General features: G+C 40.1%; 1 protein-coding gene across 6 annotated transcripts in view; it reads right to left on the reverse strand.

The window, feature by feature from the left end:
* LOC105693844 (cell growth regulator with RING finger domain protein 1-like) overlaps positions 1 to 22,383 on the reverse strand; it is a 46,191-nt gene that overhangs the window by 15,409 nt on the left and 8,399 nt on the right. For 2 of the 6 annotated variants that reach the window (XM_048654536.1, XM_048654535.1), the window contains exon 2: positions 14,276 to 14,433. In XM_048654536.1, the coding sequence (XP_048510493.1) occupies positions 14,276 to 14,433 (158 nt within the window). Of the gene's footprint in view, positions 1 to 14,275; positions 14,452 to 20,022; positions 22,317 to 22,383 lie in introns of those variants that run through there. The other 4 variants (XM_012414042.4, XM_048654538.1, XM_048654537.1 and 1 more) reach the window with 4 other exon arrangements.

Raw genomic sequence — 22,383 nt, forward strand, 5'->3', positions numbered from 1 at the left:
TGAGTTATGTACTACCGCAGCGTTATAGTATTGGTAGTAGTAGACTCGTAGTAGTGGTAGATTTTACTGGTATACTCGTTGAATAACTACTACGAGGTATATAAGTTAACTCACTTAATGAGATTCTATTCAGAGATAAACTATACAAATAAGCACATACGAGTGTACGAATGTAGTTATGATAGAATAATTATCGAGACGTCGTGTATTCGTGAGTACAGAAAAACGATTCGAATAGGTTTTTGCGTCATTACACTTCAAGACTAAAACTGAATACGGAAAAGGCGATGTTACTTTTATAATTCATGGGCGCACATACCTCTGTTGATAACGTGTATCACGAGAGCGGAAAATAAAATAAACAATTGGATATAAAAATGGAAATTTTTTTTTCTCCAAATCACAACTGAGAAAAATGACAAATCTTACAACTACAGATATACAGTCAATGTCTGAAATGAAACTTGTTTTTAGTTTCCCATAAATAATCCTGTTTATATACACAAATCGGTGTGACCGAGTTAATTTATATCGGTTCATAATTAATAACTGAATTAATGAGGATTCTGAATATCGAAATAAATCTTTCCAAACACCGATTACGTTACCAATGACGGTCCCATAATTTGAGGATTATCGAAAAACTTATTCCAAATTTTCACGAGATCTTGTACAAACTAATCATCGTCGAATATTGAATAAATTTGGAACCTTACCGATTCACACGTTTTCGGAAAAATCTTTTCTCTCCTCAACCCCCCGTAAGTTACATTTCCACAGACGTCACCGTCCGCGGCATGTCCACGGGTCTCTATGGCAGTGGTCATTGTCCGGTGAAAGGCCACCGTTGCCAGTTGCAAAAGCGGACAACCACTGCAGGGTGTATAATGTTTGAAAGCATATACATTTTCGTATCCTGCACTTTAAAACTACAAGCGGCAACCGTGCCGTGGATTCGCCTCCTCGTCGTCGACTGGCGTTAGTTCTCTCGTGAAAACGTAACACACACGCCGACCGATTGCGATTATCAAATCTTATTACGCAAGGGACAAGTAGTTGCGCCACTGGGTCCACCGGTAACCAACCCAACCAACCAACCAACCAGGCAGTGAATTGCGCCGAGTTCATTCCCGGCTGTAATATATGTACCTGGTAAATACGCCCGTTCCAGCTACCTATATACCTTTTATATACCGTGTCCACGACGTGATATTCGATTCCTGATCGGATTGATTGACTTGAAATTTGAATTTCGAACGTTTGTTACATCGGCTGACGATGCTCTCGGAATATGTCGCGATAAATATGAGCGCAACCCGTTTGTGATTGAAAATTTACCGATTCATTTTTCGACGTCTCTCTCTTCTTTTTCTCTTCAATTCGTCGATCGTTGTTTCGAATTGACTTTCGCTCAATTTTTAAAAATAATTTTTTTCATCGTCATCGCTGATAAAACTGGACTCTGATCGATAACTTCCTGGTTTCGCTGTTTGATTTTGATAGAGGTTTCGAATAAAGGACAATGCAGTGAAAAAAATAATAACAATAGGCACGCAGTTTTTGCCCAAGTTTGGGACTATAGGATTTGATATACGAACGAAGTCGCGGCGTGTCAGGTTTTTTTTTGCAGCGTAATTCGATAGGTTCTTGAATATTTGGTGAGATGGAACAAGATCGCGAGAAACTTAATTATTGAAATTTTTGCGCGTAAAAATTGCGGAAGAGGTTTTAGAAACTTCTCGTGATAGGCCATACGGAGTTCGCTGTTACGTCGATACACGCTGGAACCCAATCCAACGTAGAGAGAAAAAAAAAAAAATCGTGTCGATTACATTTGCTGATTATTGGGAATATCAAGTTAAACGAAAAATCGGGTAACCGCGAAACGTTCGGAAGTTTTTGTCCCTTGACCCCCCCCCCCCCCTCCCCCCATATGTTTGTTGAACGAGCGAAAGTTTCGTTGAAATTTTGTTTTTTTTCAAAGTAAACGATCAGAAAACTCGCATTGAACTTGACAAATTAATTGGCAAAGCGCCACACACTCGAATCGTCCGAAGTCGTGGAATTGCCAAACGCTAACAACTGAAAGTAATACCGCAGTCGTCAAACTTGAACGTTAATTCTAGTACCTCTTCGGTTCACAAGCTTCTTTTCAAGTTCATTTGACGTTCGAAACTCGGAAAAAAAAGAAGCGATTTCCAGATCATCGCGCGGTCGAGTTGTTTTCACAGATGCGAAGCTGTTTTCAAATATTCGCAGCGATGTTTCAACCGCCTCAAGATAAAGGATAAACTTTGAAATTTTTAATTAAGCTCGGAGCACGTATGTCGCGCTTCGTTCTTGCGTCAATCGAAGTAAGTCAGGCGGCCAGTGTGCGCGGAGGAAAATACCGTATACGGCTCCCGAGTGAATCGTCATCTCCAACTGGACTTGACCAACATCACGTTTTACAATAGTGCATTTAATTTCAAGTTGTTTTGCTTTCGAGTAGGAGGAAAAAACAAAAGCGCCGATTTTATCCCACGTCTCGTGTGTTCGAGCACGTCTGCAATAAAATGTCGATGTGATACACGTAACATGTGACACCGGCTTTGTCTAAAATACGGTGTTCAGTTTCTAACCCGTGGAAACGATCGAACCAGTTTCGCTGTACGAACGGCGGGGGGATAAAATCTGCAACGAGTAACCTTGATGCGGCTACGCCGTGGCAGTCACGTAGACATTGCAACCGGAGTTACACAGGTGGTCGGTCTTACGATTAAACGTGAATTTCATTTTCGAGGTATTGTACCGTGACTAACGCGCAAGGTAGGTATAAACCATAACGAGATCGCCGCGCGCCGCCTCGCTATTAAACTTTTGAATTTTGGATCCGCTTGTTGTCCGCGAATCGAATACCTCGAAGTCGGAGCGACCGCCACCAGCTGTCCACTTCGACGTCGAAGCGGAATAAAAAGTAACGAGAGCAACGGAACGGTGCGGCGAATGCAGTTGATTGAACTTTTTGGTTGATTCTATCCGCATCCGAGTGTGACCACCGACCGGCTACGCTCGGCCTTGGAAAGTCGAGATGGTGTTGAAACCTTTTGACGAATGCGCGATTACGAAAGAGCATATCGCTCAGCTGCGAGTTAAACTCAACCTGGTTTCAGTCAGGTTTAAGTACGCGAATGCACGGACACCAATAGCGGTGTACAGGATGAATAGACGTATACAGATTAAGGATAGCTTTCTTCGAAAAACTGAGGAGGACTGGTCCCGTTGATCCGTGCGAATCATCCGGAGGTCCAAGAATTCTAAACGTGGACAACGGTCGTCCGTTATTCGGGGGGGATTCAGGAGAGTTTAATCTCGTCGACGATTATTCTGTTCAAGTGCCACGTGAATCATCGGCGATGTAGAAACCAACGGATGACGATCACCCGCAATTTGGAGCGATTAAGGTGACGCGCAGCTACCGTTGAATATTCAGACAGTACACAGAGGAGATCGCTTCTGGTATTCCGTTTACGTCTCGGTAATACGCCAATTCGAATCCCGGATAATATTAGGCCGTGAAGCGCGGAAGTTCATTTAACTCGTAGCCCATTTTCAGACGAGCATAGGCTACGACAGTTGATCGAAGCCCGGAGTATACGTAGACGCGAGATTCTCTTTTACGTAAGAGTTGAATAACTTTCTTGCAATGTTTGCCAACCGGCGAAACACTCGTCGGATAGACAACCAGTATTTGAAATTTCACCAAAATATACGCCGAACGAACGAGTCATCCTCGCCTTAGGGCCGAATCGCGTCCGCGTTGCCTGCTGTAATATGGAATTCAATTTCGCACATTCGTTGCGGCGAACATGAACTCTGCAACGAATACTGAAAAATTGCGTAGAGCACGCGGCGCGTAATCGAGAGCGTTCCAGAACGATTCCATGCGGGTAAGAACGGTTAGTATATGCGAAGAAGTATAACTACGATTCCGTTACATAAGTGCGCGAGAAATCTCGACGCGTGAATGTACCGAAAACTAAAGAAACAGCAAAACATTTACTTTGGAATTGAGAATCTCTTCCTATATTCACGTCTCCTCTACCCGTCCACAACTTCCATCGCCAACTGTACCACACCACCGAGCGTAGTATAAGAGATCACAACTTCGTTGCGTAATAGAGAAATTAATGGTGTGCACGGTATACGTCGTACCGGTTGAAGAAAAAGATGAAAATTGGAACGAAGGTAGAGAAAATATGTCAGTCAGCGGAGGCTTTCGGCGGATTGGGTCATCGAGTTAAATTTGATTAATGTACGGGTCGTATTTCAATTCGTCCGCCACGCACGGTGGGTATTAATAGCTAAATATATCAACTGCATGACTTTTATTTTCGCCGAATAATTAATTGGGATAAAAATGCATCCGTCGATGGACCCGTTGGTTTCTGTTTTTTTTTATTTTTAATTATCTGTTTTTTTAATCGGAGTGACCTTCGGAACAGGATTTTTCGACAACCTTACAGACGGTGTGTGACGTTTGCAGACGTTGTAGAAGAGAAGAGAAAAAAAAAAAAAATTGTGTGAAATCAGGAAACGTAATACGCGGCGGTAAAAAGCAAAATTTTACTCCGTTCGCGAAACGGTGTTAAACGACGAAAACTGCATAGCGTTAACGTCACAGAAGTCCATCGAAAGTACAACGATGCTAATGAGCCACACTGTCAATAATTACGTTCCAATATACCAGACTGGATTTAAATATTTTTAGGCTCGTTATTTCTCGAGTACCTAAGAGGTAAACTCACGAATTCGTTTACCACCTACATAATTATCTAGTTTGCATTTAATGTCGGAGATTTTGTTTGTCGGAACCCACTTAACACCGGCATATTGATAATGAGAATACCCACGCAACTCTGACTTGAAATTACTATATTGTTCATATCACACACGATCTAACCTCACCCGAAGCTTGCGCCAATAGACGAAAATTTTCCTCGCGATTTCCATCAACGATGGATTATAAAAAAAAAAAATTGATTGCTTACGATATTTTGCTAAGAAAGTTGGGAGATTAACTGCTGTATTGCAGATAAACTGAGTCCCAATTCGTTCGACTAGAGGCGTAGGAATGATGTAACGGCTGTAATAGATGAGAGAGAAAAACGAAACGATGAAATGTAACCTTTACCTTTCGCGACCGAACGCGTTACTAATTAAAATTTTTACGACCGGTAGACAAAACCCGGGTCATCCCGATTCCGTAAACGTTTAATTACGTGTTCAAATTTTCACAAGCACAGACGAAGATCGGGAACGTGGTAGGATATAATTTTTTGGTAAGCAAAAATCCATCGAATCTCAACAGCACAACGTACGGCGACGAGTCAGAAATATTTGGGTTCTCTGCGAAATTTAGGAGCAACGTACCCGGTGCTCGATTACCAAAAAAAAAAAAGAAAAAAGAGGATCAAAATTTTCTATCGAAGACATTTTGTGCGGTCACACGTTACACGTTGCCTCCACACTGGTTCTCGTTGCATTATAAGCCAGCGCGAGGTTGGCTATAAAGTTTCCAAATTAACCCGGTATCGAAGCGAGTTTTCAACTGCGTTTAAAGTTCAGACTTGACGTTGTACGATCGGCTATTTTGAATCAGGCAATTAGACGCTCGATCGAATCCGAGTGAGGTAATCGATACACCACCACGTGTCAACGATCGCTATGACGATCGGTTGGACGATCGCGATTGATTTTTGTCCAGGCGAAAGATATACCCGAACGATTTTTAATTTGGGACACTAGAGTTATGTCATTCGGTGATTTGATACTTTTATTTTCACCGCAACGCGACGACGTTTAAAACGGCGCGTATATAAAAGTCATGCCGCTGCTTTCGAAGGTATGGCGAAATTTCGTGTCTCTCGGTGAATGCGGTGCGCCAACCATGTTGCATAAATAGTTGCAAAGCCTCGCTAATTTCGTAGATCAGGCGTAACGAAGAATCCGATTCTTTCCCAATAATTTTCAACTCCGCTATTAGGCAAACCGTGACCGGTCAAATTGTCTAGATAAATAAACAGTGGTCAGCGGATGATAATTACATCTCGAGTCGCATCATCAAACGTTAAAACAATGCCACTCGCTATTTGGCAAAAAATTTTTTAAATGGAAGTTTAATTCTGCAGTAGGGTCAGTCGATTTCGTAACCGATTGTAGTAACGAGCATTAATTTATTCGATAAACATATATATATAAAAACCACAAATTTCCAACCTCGCATAGTCATAACGTAGTACGTAAATCTCTGGACATCTGATTGTGAGAAAGTGTAAAAAGAGGACTCCACGAATTGCTTGCCAAAGTCAGACGTTAAAACGTGCTAATATTTTCATACGACCGATCCAAGTATATATACTGATCTCGTAGAAAGTGATTCGCCTTATGATTCCGATAATCATGCAGAGTATTTAAAAAAAGAAATTCTAAAAATTTCACCCTAACGATGACCATCTGAAAATGACGTACTCCGTTGTTCCTTGAAACATTTTTTGAACAGATAATCTACGTGCAAATTTGGGGTTCCTTCTAGAAAAAAAAAGAAAAAAATGATGCTTTTTTCAGTATGTAACAGACCTATGGAAATAAAGTTATTCATACGTAAGACAAGTGAAACAAAAATTTAGAGAACTCAATCGGGATAGATTTTTTTCGAGTATGTAAAACTACGAGTAAAGAGTGCAATTTTTTACAACACATCTATACCCATAAATTACAAGTGTATAATCATGGTTTTTTTAGGGAGGTGTTTTTTTGAATCCAGATATAATTATGTAAGCGGAGTTGATTATTTAATTTTGAGTGTTCGATCGGAGGTTGGTAATATATAGGTGAATATACGTATGTATCTACGTAGGTATGTACACGCGGTGTAAAGGATATATTGTGGTTATAATGCCGAGTCAGTTAACATGGCGGTGTCAAAATAAAAATATTATACACGTTTAAGAAACTACCCAGGCTGCCCGGAAGCTATGTAATCAAAGTAAGAAACTAAAATACCCAAGAATTCTTGTGTGGGAAATAAGAGGCCATGAAAATTTCTACAATCGTAAACGTCAAACTTCATTAATTACAAAATACCAAGCTGAATATTTGAACATCTGCCAGCAACGAATTGGAAAATGGAAAATAAACGAAGGCCACTTCCTAACGGTACGTAGGTCAAATAGGTAATTATTGTTAACGAAGGTCAAGCTTCATTTTTTTGAAAATCTTATCCCAAGAGTTCGGTACAATATAGAAGATGCAAGTTTTGTGAATATTGGAACAGTCATTACTCTGCTACCAATGATCAAAAATCGGCATTAATCACGCGGCAATTAATTAGCTTTTAAGCATGTATTTACACATATTTCATTCAATCGGGCATGATCTTATCCCGAAACCGCCACCGGTTTTCACTGTAAGTAAGCGAAAAAAAAAAAAGATTCCAAAGTCTGTTTTATAAATGACTTATAATGAGTTTTTCAGCAGCTTTCGATCTTGATAAATTTCATATTTTTATTATACCTAAACAATTTTTACGCATCTTCGCGATCCCGACTTGACTTCATCCAATTAAATAATATTATAAACGGCGCGTGCAGATGCTTCCGAATTTATGCTCGGATTTTAAAGAACTACAGGGTCGGTGAAAAATTCGATGACAAAATTGGGGTAGCGTTACGAATTTTTTTCAATTTCCTGGAGCACCGCTCCGAGGTGACGGCCGATCAGATTGCGAGAACTGGCGTAACATTATGACCAGGAGATTGTGATTATTCGGATGCCTCGGAGGATTCGAGTCCAAAATGATCTAGGAAATCGACACCAATTACGGTGTTTCGTCATTTCGAAGATGTCGAAATGCTTCCAAATGTGCTGCAGTGTCCGTCGAACGTCGACCGTACCGTACGTCACTGTCCGAATGTAATTTTATGCGATGTTATACCGCAGAGAACGCGGTACGCGTCGACTTCCCGAAAACATACAAAAATCGGTTATTTCACGTCGATCCTAAACGCCTCGATTCAATACAGAGGCGAGTGTCTGGAATATGAGCCGAGAATTTTCAGGTCATAAAATAATCGCGTCCCATTTGCCGTCGACGATTCGAAAAGTTAAAAAACATCGGTGATCGACACTCGAAATTTTAGTGGTGGAAAAAATCGTTGGGAGAAACTATCTTGGAATCATTATCAGGTAGGATTGAATAGAGAAAGTAATGAGTCACGAAAAAGCGTGAAAGAAAATTTTTTTTTGCAATCATCGAAAATCTGATGGGTTTCTTTGTTGTTCCAAAGTTTTATTGTGCCATCCGCGTAAGGATAAATTATAACAGCGCTACAAAAAAAAAAAAAAAAAAAGCGATAGAAAAAAAAAGAAACTGGTAATTTCGATCCGGCTAATTTCATAATTCATGTATTATTCATACACGATTTTATACGGACAGATATCACGACCGCCGTGAATAAGATACCTTCAACTCTATTACCATACCGATTGGTCGAAAGTAATATTATGTATATTAGAAACTGCATATTCAGAAAAACGAGACAATGAAAAATATAGCGACAACGAAATCTGACCTGAGGTCGGGGTATTGGATTATAAATTGGACGGAATACAACGTTCGCGAGGTGGTCGATTACAAAAATTCATCATTTGGATGGTCGGGAAGCAGAACCACTCGAAAACCTGGTGTTGAGAGGAACCGCTGATAAATGCCAACGAGTAGGTATGGTGTTGGACAAAAAATTGTACAATGTACATATTTAGCATATAAGGAGTCGGTGAATAATTTTTTTTTTTTTTCTCACGATAAGATAATCAACTAAGTTAAAAATTGCTCATTGCAAACTCTAATTTTGAATTAATAATACATTAGCGCGATATTCTCCGCCAGATTTTTTTTTTCCTCTTATTCCATCAATCGAATCGCAAATGCATTGGGATACTGCGGAACATTCCGTCAGGTTATTTTACTCATTTTTTTGGTCCAGGAAACCAAACACACTTTTCTAACGTTATAAAGACGCTAAACTTGCTTTAAAGAGAAGCAAAAACAAAAGATTCGACACCGAAGAGCAACGTGCAGAGAGATAGCAGCAGTTTAAACACTCGTAGTTGGCAAGAATTAAGCTTGTAGGTGAAACATCGTATATGCAATAATTTGAAGTGTTGCGCACCACTCGTTTTCATACACGTTCACCCTGCCCTAGATCTGCAAGTGAACAACTTTTATAACAGTTCCCAGACTACGTTTTAATTCATATAACCTGCGTAAAAGTGACAATGCATAGAAAATCCTGGAAACTGCTGTCGCATTTTCTCATCAAAGATTGTCCGGATTTCGGAATGCAATTCAAGATAATAAATTCGAAAAACAATAACTGGACCGGCGGCGAATAGATCAAATTCGTTAATCGAACGTCACAGCCAATCACATCTGTGTTATTTTCATAAATGAACTGGCACTCCGAAATTGTGCTCGTATGATGTCTTATGCCAGAGAGCCAGAAAAAGTGGTCAGTTCCATTAAGAAAAAAATCAAGATGACCCTGATACCTGGCCAAAAAACCCATTGAACGTTCGCTCTGACACCGCGAACAACCAGCGGTGTAGAACACGCTTTTTTCCATACGAAGATTATACGAAAGTTGAAAAAAATTGCTTAAAAAGTAACATACAGGGTGTTCGAACGCACGCGTGTATTATACGTACGGAAGTCCATCTCGATCATTGGATCGTCTGTCTTGCGCGACATAATTTGCGAGTACAAAAAAAATTCATCCGTCTGCATTCTCGAACTCAATTGTTCTTCGGGCTTTCCTTTCCCTTCGGGGAAACTCGAATGGGTCGTCGTACAAATTGAAAAATTTTAGAGACAATTAAAAATTTGATTGAATAAAAATTGCGTTTTTGTAATAAATTTTCACAACTCGAATCTGTACCAGTTTTAGCGATAAAAAAGTGCGTGGAAAAAATAATAATCGACGGTGTTATGGTATGAGAGAATGAGACAAAATGAAGAGGAAAAAAAATTACCAACGACTCGACGCTATGGATATAATTTATGTGCCACGTGCGTATAATTTTGAATATATCATATAGGAATATGGTTCGTATCCTAAGCGTTGTGGAAATTCATTCATTGCCGATTGGCAATGGGATTGTCGCTACTTCCTCGGCATTCTATTGAACTCTATTGAAACGTGATCGTGCGTAATCCCGTATGAATAGATAGAAATAAAAGGAGGAAAAAGATTGTATAATTTTGAGGCGAGTTTAAGATGAGGCTATAAACCGAATTTTTTGGTAAACGTGTTGGAAAATTTCTGGCATTATATGGGACCATAATAAATGTAATATTTATGTACCGATATACGGAGCAATAAATGCTTGTTAAATTTTTTTCAAGGACTAGAACCCGGTACGGCAAAATTAATGAATTATGGTGCCCGAGCAAAAACAAAAATCGCATGATTTATTCAAAGCTATACGAAGACCATAAGAATTCTAGTGTCGTGCCGATCGCAAGTTTTCGCTAGAACCTGTTATTCGAAGGTAGCGTTATTAATCGGTGAGACGTAAGTTCATATATTTTACACGATTTTCTTGACATGCAACTTTCGTAATTTATCGACTCTCCGTATAAACAGATACCAACGGGGTGATCGAACCTTCGAAATCCCACCACACCCTTACAACGAAATCAAAATCAGACGTTGAGCCAAACTTCGCGGATTTTTGTTCGCCTATAAAATTGACGATTGCTTTCGATTTTCAAACTCACAGGCTTACGGTGAATCGAAAAGTTAGGAAGAACTTGCCTTTCGTAAATTTTACGAGCGAATTGTATAATTATCGAAAAGTGTCCCGAGAGATAGCGAAATTGTTCATAGGTAAATTTCGCGGCATAGTCGAACGTTGGCGATATTATTGTGTTGTTTCATATCTTTTGTCAGGGATAATAGCGTAGGTGGGAATTTCGTGCGTGAGATGAGTCATCGAAAATATTCCACTATCCTGATTATAATAACGACACTACGAGCGATGTACCGCGGGGACAAGAAAAAAAGAAAAGAAAAAAAAAAACGATAAAGAGCAAACAAGTTGTCTGTAGAAACACATGAGATAATAGTTCCTGAGAAATATAGATGACAACTTTTTAAGTATCGCCAGAACTAATTTTTCGACAGTGTTCGATAGTCGCGGACATTGATTAACCCGAACTCCGAGTAAGTCCATTTGAATTGGGAAAAACGGCGCTCAAAAAAACGCAAGATTTATACCGCGAAGTCACCCAGATTCTCTCGCTCGATCCTCTAGTTTCGGTCTCCATTGCAATAGAACTTCTGTTTCCAAGTGACGTGAAAAATCTGTGAATATATTCGAGTGTGCAGGCGTTCGGGTGGTTCAAGGAATGATTTTTTTTCCATTTGTTTCCCAATTTTCTTTTCTCCTTCATTCCAATTGGCGCGTTCTTCGGAACGAATGCGAGAATTATTATAAGGCTTGCTGAGAAAGCCGGCAAAAATTTATATGCACGCGATTGCTCAAATAAAATGGCCGGCCGATGCGTGTACCTAACTTATGCCGCGTGTGCAGAGATATAGGCGTCGCTCGTACAGAATGAAAAAAGGTGTGACAATGAAATAAATCCGGAGTCATAAAAAGATAGCGATCGATCGTAAGGTATGGAGAATCACACCAACGTACGGACACAGGGAGGTGTACATACATACGCCCCGTTCGACATACCTAATGGAGTATCGGATTTAGTATGCAAGTAAGCATATCGCATCGTTCGTTGCAGACAACGAAGTTATGAAACTGTCCGTGTTACCTTGACCGCCTGGCGGTCCGGGTCAAATGTGTTTCATTTAAATCGCGAGTCAATTACCTCGATACAAACTTGTCAGTAAGTTTGCATAATTTCGAGTAGCGACCTTGATCTGACATTCGTAATGTAACGAGCTGAACAGGTTCGATCGGATCGTAACAACGTCGGGGTGAGATTTCTCGCAACTGTACGCGATTTCGGATAAAGTTAACCGGACATTCCCTGACGACTCGAAGACTCGAAGACGAGATGTCGAAGGTTTCGCGGATGGCGAGTTTTTGATTACGCGGGTAAAAAAAAAAGGGTAATTATCGAGCGGAAATTGAAAATCCGTTCGAGCTTCGGATTCGATTCGCATTACGGGCTGTCGGCGTTCGATGGTAAAATAATGCCATATACCCGACACGTATGACACGATTTGTTGAACAAGAGTCAGAGGCATACGCGGTATGTCGCAATTAGGAATAAATTAATATGAGAACAGTCTTCGAGAGTAAAATATGATCCGGGACGCGGTGATACTCTAATAAATGCTAATAGCATACCGTTAACAATGCGTTATTTAAAATTCTAATTTCAGGGCCGAACGGACGGGAGGAGTGTTCGATCCTTTTTAAATGGTAACCGTCGAAGGATCATGTGGATCCATTTTTGCAAAAAGTCCTCATCGCCCTCCCTCCCCCCCCGCGTGACGCGGAACTTTGGGAACATTATTCTCTGCTGCTACGATCCCATGTGTTTTGGCCAACGATGGTCTGTCATCGCTTTACGGAACTTTTGGAGAAGAGAAAAAACTTGAAAAATTATTATTCGCAGAACCGTACGATGATTTACGCTTGTTTTCTCGAAGCAAAAATTTTGCCGTAACGCGACACCTCTAGTATTCGAAGTCAGGGACTTCTGCGAAGCCTCGCGCAAGATTTTTTGAAGATTTTCAGTTTCCTACGTATTTTTCAAATCTCGAAGAGTTTTATATAAACAACGGTGGGTAATCTTTGACGATAAAAATTACGAAGACCTTTACTAATACGTTTTTTTTTCTTTTATTCGATCCTCGCTCAAGATTGTTTGTTTAATTTCAACACGAAATCTGATCACGTGATGACAGTAAAACAATATAGTTAATAACAGCGTTAAAACTCGCCTGCTGAATGTTTTTTTACAAACTAATCAACATAAAAAGAAAAAATTAAACAGACAAAAAATGATCGAAAAAATTCGTGAAGGGCTCACCGAATAAACAGATAGTTACAATCGTCGGCCAGATATCCAACCGACGGATATTAGAAATTTCATAATTTCGCATCTGATCGTTTAATAGCCGTCAATGAAATCAGATGCGGAGATCGAGTTCGAAATTTTCTCGTCACTTAATCGAGGAGGTGTGTTTGCTTCGGGATCGTTTGACATTACGGGTTTTTATTTTCACGTATATAATATAAAGCTGAATACGTTATAGAAAAAAAAAAAAAAAACATTCGGCAGGTTGTTTTATTTATTTATTTATTTAAATTTTTTTTCTTTCTCACTGAAATTTTTCTTGCATACTACCCGCTCGATAACACGCACGCGAATTCCTCTACATACCTATACACTGGACCTGTAACGTCTGTGACAAGACTACTTCATTATTGCGACAGCTGACGCCTGGGATCAGGTTAAAAAGTTGGATGGAATTGATGGAAAAAAAAAAAAAAAAAAACGTAAAATTCAAAAAAGAAGAAAAAGAAAACGGGACGCGCTTCGACAGATTATTCATCGAACATCGATATATCAGTCGTCGTAAATGTGAGTTCAATAAACTGGAAACTATGATTTTTGGATGAATCAGTTGATCCTATTGAATCTAAGCTGAACGTCAACGAGAATAATATCGCCAATTTTCCACCTTCCTCAACGAGATTTTTGATATTGCAGAAAAATGGTGTTCGAAATCGTGGATTTATTTATATCGATCACAGCTCGGACAGGTTGGATTTAATGCGAGACAAAATTTCCCATTTTCACTGCACCTTTTTTATCTTACAAAAAAAGACATCGAGTAAACCTTCGAGGAGAAATTTTTTTTTGCTTCGAAAGAATCCCACGTCACTTCGTATTTTATGCGATCGATCACCGCGGTGCAGTGCGGTAACGACTCGAGATAAATTTCACTCGATCGAAACGATCATTTTCGAAATTAACACGCCGGGTGAATAATTAACGGTACCCTCTGTATTAACGCGTGCAATGCAACGTACCACGCAAATTTCTCCCGACCTTACCCCAAGCCGAACTCTGACGAATCATTTCCGGCGCATAAAGCAGACGATGCGCTTTCTTCGGTGGAAAAAACGAGAGGAAAGAAAAACTAAAAAATAACGTCGCCCGTTTTTTGCCTCCGCAAAAGAAGAGGTGGATACTCACCGGCATAGGTGCTTCTGAAGCTCTCGTGTAGCTTAAAAGTGAAGGGTATGTGAACTTTCATCATCTTCATCTGGGGTATTCGGGGCGCGTGAGGCAGAACTCCACTGCTTCCACCGAACATAAGGTCATCTCCGTGTACCCGAAGCACCATCATGTTTCTGTCCGAACATAAAGAACTTTCAAAAATATACAGACTGATTCATCTACAATTTCATCACGATCGTAAAAATCCATGATAATGAAGTTGGGGGGAACAGGGGGAAGAAAAAAATGTTTTTAAGGATGTGGCTAATTTTTTGCCACGACGAAACGTACGCGTGTATCGTGTACCGTGAAATTATCGCTCGCGATTCTGGGTCAGCGTGTGAGGTGCATTGCGGCGATATGTGTGCGCGCTTACCGTATTTAATGTTTGTCAAGAATCTGCGTCAGGGATGGCGCGTAGCTTGCAGTAAATCCGTCAATATTTATTTATTTGTATCGGAGCGCACGTGTTTTTACCGCTGTTAGGAGGCAATCTGTAACGCGCGATCTGGAAATGACCTTCTCGGGTCACCGACTTGGCACACGAGGCTTTACAAAGATCTGCAGACGTTGCCCGCGTACGACGGGTAAATTCATACCGCAATTCACAACGACGATCATACGATCAGGATGTTATTCGCAGCGCCCTATTGTGCGTTTTTCATTACCCAATCGCCGCAATTCAACGGAGACGGACTCGGAGAAGAGACTCGATGGAGGCTGAGGAGATTTTGAAAGGCGACAAAAGAAATTTTCGAAATAATAAAATGGAAAATGGATCGAATACGGTTCTGCATGGGAGGAAATAAGGTACCAGAAACCGTGCGATCTTCACGAAAATATCGTTAATTACTGTCCAGTTATAGTTAGAGATATTGACGCAATTAACCACACGTGTAATACTTCTGGTATACCTACGTAATTGTCGGGCACTCAATTCGTCATTATCTTATCTCCCGCGAGCTGTGGGTTGGTTTCTAAAATTTCCCGAGCTTTCTCGATACGAGATGACCCGGATGAAGAAGTCGCGCGTGAGATAGCGAACGCGTTGCATCCCGGAGAGGGAAAGTCGGTGAAATAGGAAAAAAAAAACAGACAATGAAATATGAGCCTCGTTAATCAAGGTGAGGAATAGAAGGCCATTTGCGCAAAAACACGGAACCAGACGGACCGCCGAAGTTTATTTTGGCGACGTTAAACGACTTTGAGAATGAAGGAAATTTTGAAAAAACACGCGAGAAATAAAAAAAAATAAAAGATTGTACAAACAATCGAATCCGTGCGAACGTTCGCGCTTTTGATATCTACAGTATCAACGGTACTGGTGCCAATTTTCGGACGGTTACAATAAAATCTTCCAATTGGCTCGACGAATCTTCTAGAATCTGACGTAGCGCGACCTCAGAGTCAGCAATATCGTAACGTGTGGTCGAGAAAGATTGATTACGGAATCAGGCGAAAGGTCCAGAGAAATGAATCGAACTATTTGCGAAACGGGTGATAATTTCCTAAAATTATAATTCACGTTAGGTAATCATCTGCCATGGAAGAATTTGACGATTGGTCAAGTGGAATTTGGGTTGGAACCTGCATTTTCCTAACGGATAACGTAAATTTCGTAAAATTCAAATTTTTGCATAGATTCGTGAACTACGTTCGCTCGCGACGAAGAAGAGGAAGGAGATTCGCGAAACAAGTTTTGGCGACAGACTTGAAGACAAGATACGAAATTCGCCCTAATCGAGCTAGTTAAAAACGTTTAAGACGTCTGTCTGCCCGCCAATTCTCCAAATGAGCATAAATAGGGGTTTAGGCTGCCGTGAGCCAGCTGGACCGCTACTTACGACGTACGTAACTTATTTTAATCAACGGAACAATTGCGGTGAGCCACGATCAGATTTCATAGCAGACGCGTGGCGTTAATTCATTTGAAAAAAAAAAAACGAGAAAGAATAAAATTAATTCAAGTGAGTCAGAGTCAGTTTTAAAAAGCCGCGAAAAAAGAGAGAAAGCAAGCCGTGCAAAAAGTGCAATTTCGAAGAAAATATATATTTCGGTATCCCGGAGCAAAGGTCGCAAAAAATATTTTCGTCCAAATTTTACACATCATTCCGCGATGATACCGCGTATCGCAAATACGCCAAATTTGAATTCTTTTTTTGTTCGCAATTAATTGGCGGATATCTCGAAATAATTACTGAGCAAGTGTTATTAATTTTTCGTTAATTACAAAATAATGCATCGTTGGAAATTCACGGAGTCAACATATGGCGCGTGTACGGGTAGGCCGAGTTCCTAGGTACGACGAGATAGTTATCTGACTCAAAGAAGCGATAAAACTTAGATTATCGTCAATCCAAACTGACTCAATGAATATAAGATTTTGAGAAAAAAGATTTTTTTTATCGCGAGAGTAAGACTTGGAATACTACCGAACAGTGAATTCTTTTAATGCCATCTACTGCGTTGACTGAAAAAGAGTAAAAAGAAAAAATAGGAAAAAAATGACTCTCATTTTGAATAAAATCGCTTAAGCTGGCTAACGATTTCTCCTAAACGGGGATTTAGAATCAATCTGATACGGACACATACCGTGTCTCGAGCATATCATAAAATTTTAATGTAGAATGTATTATTATAATGTCAACAAAATTTTTTTGCCCAAAATATATTTTCGGAGGAGAATGAAAAAAAAAAATCAGTCGAGATATCAAAACTGGAAATGCATGTGCGGGAAAAGAAAAATAATCTAACCCTATAAAATATAAACCCATAAGAAATTAGAGTTGCTGATTTTTTATATTTTTTTGGTAACGTATTACAAATAAAACCCTTGCTCACTACGATGACCTATTGGCCCATCTCTGTAATTAATGCTAATTCAAATTCTGTAAAATCTTTAATCGTTTTGTTAACGAACATCTGACCACGACCTACTCCTAACCGCGATTCGTTTCATACCCACCTAATTACGGTGGTGTAGCTACGACGCTGTGCATTCTAATCTGGCTTTTATACTTTACTTTCCCATAACCACCGCGTTATAATACTTTTGAGAACTGGGACGGATGCGAACGCGCTATATGTAATTTCTTAAATTTCTTACACGGAAGATGAACGTGAAAATTTTTCTTTTCTCCGCAATCACGAATTCCTTTGATTAACAATAAATTTCCTAGCTATTATTCTCATAGCATCGCTACCAAAATTAGCGAATAAATTACACCTGTGTTCTAGTATACGTAGTTTTTGAGGTTGAAATGATAGCCAAGTTTATCTAGATGAATCTCTATTTTATAGGCCACGGTTATGGCGTCGGATGGTTTTTTTTTTTTTCATTTTTTATTTATTGTGTTTATTAGTTGAATTTTTTTTTAGAAAGCGCGGGAAATGTGATGTAACGGTAACGATCATTACACGAACTAACGAACTACTCGAAAATTAGTCTTACTGTTTTTTCCATCATCGGATTGTAATTTCCGTGGAGTCTTACGATAATCGGGTAAAAGGCGCGTATAGGTTTATAAGGTTTGTCTACGGGCAGATAACGCGTTACCCGAACGCGTAAAAGTACACCTAATCCCGCAGCCACGACGACATACTATTTCCCAAGTATTTTTTTTTCAACGGTGAGATAGGAACGAGGCGACATATCGTCGAACGGCAGGGAAAACGTTTCGACGTCGAAGACTCAAAGACGGTCTGTTATCTCGAGCCGTTCGTCTTATCTTCACGCTAGTTTAAGGCGTACGAGAAATAAAGAAGAAGAGAAAAAATAAGATGCAGAAGAAAAACGTGGGCAAAAAAGAATCCGGTCCAATTTGTATTATAATAACGCCTGGGCGTTCGGAGACACATCGAGCGGATAAATTACGTCGGTTATCGTTAATTAACGTGCGATGGTCTTTGAATAAAATTATTTCATGCATATACCGTTCAACGAAGTGGAATTTCCCGTTTTTTGGAATATCTATGTTGTCTGCTTCTCTGGAATCGACTACAGATTAATCTACACGAATATACCTCTGTTATTCGTTATTTGTTTATCCGCTAAGAAAATCGTCCGCAATTCAAACTGTGTACACGTTGTATACTTATCGGGTTATATTGATAAAAAAATTCAATAAATAAATCGTTCATTCGACAATCAACTAATCGATGGTCATTTTAAACAAAAATTAGAGCGGTGATGTTTCAGCCAACGAATTTGATGACGACGCAATTAATTAAACGAATAATGATGACGAGGGATATCGTGTCCGTATCCTGAGTTACTTACGGGTACAGCTGTACCTCCATATTTCTGAGGTAGGAATGTAAGTCCTGCATAGCTGAATCGCGTTAGAAGGGCCTGGCATACAGTAGAATAGAAAGATGAATCCGAACGAACGAGGAAATTAACTTTGTAAGAATTCCCACCTCGACGTAATTGCACGTATATGAGGATTATTGAAATGTCCATAAGGAAAACTGAGAATATCCTTATGACGTGCGTTAATTGATACGGCATTAATTTACGACGAATTAGGCTAAACGTGGTTTGTTGGTACGAGTTAAAAATGCAAAATGCATATCACACCGTATATCCTGCGCGTATAATCGCCAAAACACGACATTAGGAGTGACGCAGTTTTGCAGTATCTATACCGCACAGATTGGATCATTCTCGATACGTAGATGACCGGTACACCCATATACCGACCTTGGCATTTTTGAACAACAATTATTTTTCGCAAAAATGAAACGATGCATCGTTTTCATGCATATATATATATATATATATGGATATTTCGTTGTTTCTTTTTCGTAGCTAAAAACGCACCGGTTCTCCAAGTTTGTTGGTAGCTCCGCGTAATTGGCGATACACGTATATTCTTGAAACAAACTATTTTTAAATCGAAAGACAAAGGGGCAAGAGCGTCGAAGTCAACCAATTCGTAAATTCACGTATTAAAATTAGTACCGCAAAACCGGTAGTACAGAATTGAAACGCGACGAACTTGAACCGACCCAAATATGGATACCGGACCATATTCCATATTCATAACGAGTCTAGGCATCGGTGCACACCTATGGTTGCACCGCCTTTACCATGTTCTTGAATAATTCAAAGGCGAACGAAATTATCCTCGTTCTACCGCAATTATTCGCGCAGAAATTTTACTTTCCCCGATTCTTTGAAATCCGTACAATTTCCGTTCCTCTTTTTTCCTCTATTTTCGCACCTAGTGCTGTGTAACGGAGCTAAAAATCGGACCCACGCGTCTTTCGATAAAAGGCCGAATTAATGCACGTGCGAATAATTCACGTTCGGTGAAATCTCAACGTTCGTTCGTGGAGAGCATCGGATTAAAGAGCCCAGGGATTAAATACCTTCGTCGCGGTTGCTGGAGCGTTCTCATATACATCTCGTGGGCTTCGCGAACGTGCCCATAGGTTGAAACGATCGATAACAGGGGAGACGTTGTGCGGCAACACCGATGAACGAAACCGAAAAGAGTGTTATACATTGCTTGAACCCGATCAATGGAAATTCGTGATGACCAGTCCCCCATTCGGGGTAGGATTAATAAAATTGTGATTATCATGGCGGCGACGATCCGTGTGAGATGGCGATAACGACGAGGGACAACGGTGCAGATTCGTGTACGACGGGCGAATAATGGTAGGAATAACGAGGACGATGACGATGACGACAATGATGATAATAATAATGGTAGTACCTCATGATAAATAGGATGACCCCGCAGAAGCATATCAATACTGCGAGTACGGAGAAAATGTTGGAGAGCTCCGCAACGGATACCAGCATAGCAGTCATTATTATTTTGGTAAATTACCACCACTTTGTTTAAACATAAAACACTTCACTGTTGAGTCAAATAAATTATTATCAATATTATTACGGGAGGATCCAACAGCTGGTTAAATTATTTGATTTTATTTTATGCACGTACCAACGTGGGTATATGTGTCATTTGTATGTTTGTACGTACGTATGTATATCGGCGCACGTGACTCCGTCGACGTATTTCTGTACGTAAGTATTATGTACCGTGTGTACAATCGTGTGTATGTAAGCTGATGAGAATAAAATTTGTTTTCGATTTTAAGAGACGGATAATAATGGTGAGAGTTTTATTCGATGTACGTGTACTTGCGGTTGTAATAATAATGACGATTACATTAAACGTACAAAATTATTGTACACCCCGACGAGACGACGACGACGACGACGACGACACTCGACAATTTTGTGGGAAAATTATTTATCGCTATAATTTTAAAAACCCAGCGATTTTTACGAGATAGTTGTCTTTCGGAATTATCGTCTCCGCTTCACGTCGTTCTTGTTCCTCTTCGAAACGTACAACCGTAATGTAAATTGGTATTAAAAATTTTCGTCGCTTATCGCATCGGTTTATTAACCACGGCGTAGCGGTGTGATATGGTATTCTGACAATGGCTATCCCAGTTGGACTCCCTTGCGTCACGATTAGTGTATCACGGCCATCAAAATAATAGGATGTACTTGATCGAATTAATCTGTTCGTAACTTTTCTTTTTTCCGCCGTTGTCTTTCCCGTCTTTTTGTCTCCTCCTCGCAGCGGTACGAGATATCTCGTCGATTCTATTTTTACCGATAAAATACCGAGATTTATTTGTTTACCACCCAGGTAAAGTTGGTCCTGATTCAAATTGAAATCCAATCGAATCGACTGCGCGGTAATCACGTGACCAACAGATATACCGAGTACGTGTAACCTTGCTATTTATTTATCGAACGATTTTTCATCGAAGTCCGAATAGCGAATCGGTTTTTTTTCGGTAAGAAATTCGGAAGGGGAATCGATGGATAAACGGTGTCGACGAGAGAGGGAGGAGAAAAAAAAAAAGGAAAAAAATAAATAAATAAATTAATCAATTCCCTCGAGATCACCAAACTCACTGACGTTTACGATGGATTATTAATCTCAAATATATTCACGAATTATCAACACGGCAGCGCGACACGCACCCATCGCGAAGTACGATTGAACACTGACAGAGTGAGAGCGGCTCGCCGGACTTATACCCTGGATGCTTTTTTATTCAGCGACGACTAGAAGTCGCGGTAATAGCGGACTCACTCGCTCGCACGGAGAGTAGGTGGTAGCCAACGAGCGGGAGCGAACAACGAGCAATGAGAGATATCTAGAGTCGGGAGATACTCGCGACGCTCTAAACATAACTACGATGACTCTCGATCCGAGAACCGCCATCTACCTATGACGTCAAATAAGTTTCTTTCAATTTCTCTGCAGCAACACGCGGCCGGCGAAACTCGGATTCGTTCTCATCTCCTGTCGGCGAACAGCATCCGTCTGTAACTTACGCGAATAACGATCACGCGGGCGATGAGAGCAAAAATTTTCATCGATTAATGATCGATCGGTTATCGATCACCCCGACACCCCTGCGGTTGACGATCGTTCGAAAGTTGAAAAAAAGCAAGGCACACTGGGTTCTCTGGTTTTTTGGAAATTCGTGGGGCAAATTGAGAGATCTTATATCGCAATGAAAAATCGGAGATAATTAGGATTGATCAAATCGCAGAAGCTCGTCAAATCGAAAAATTACACCACCTACTCGTTTGTACTCTGTAATGATTGTTGGAGTTACGTTGCTACGATTTCATAACGTGTAATGACCAATTAACGAATGCAAGATGCAATTTATTTGCAAGTGTCCCAGTCATCCCAAAAATGCAGTTTGCTTTCTCACGATCATCATGCGTTATTTTGGATCCACGATACTAGATTGTCCCTATGCATATTTTCGAAGCAAAAAAAAAAGTTGTCTCGGGAGGCCCGAATTCCTACTCGAATCAAACTTCGTAAAATCAATGGAGGAATTTTTTACATTGAAATTTCACGTGAATCGAAATTTACTACAATGGCCATTTGTTCGGACTGACCAAGGATCTTCAGTTTTCTTGTAACTCAGGTAAAAGAAAGAGAATTCGCCGCATATTCTAACTACCAGATGTAAAGACAAACCATCTGGAGCCGGTCTGGGTCATGAAATATATTTGACGCTCCATC

Source organism: Athalia rosae, chromosome 4 (assembly GCF_917208135.1).
Source record: "Athalia rosae chromosome 4, iyAthRosa1.1, whole genome shotgun sequence".
Taxonomy (NCBI): Eukaryota; Metazoa; Arthropoda; class Insecta; order Hymenoptera; family Athaliidae; genus Athalia; species Athalia rosae.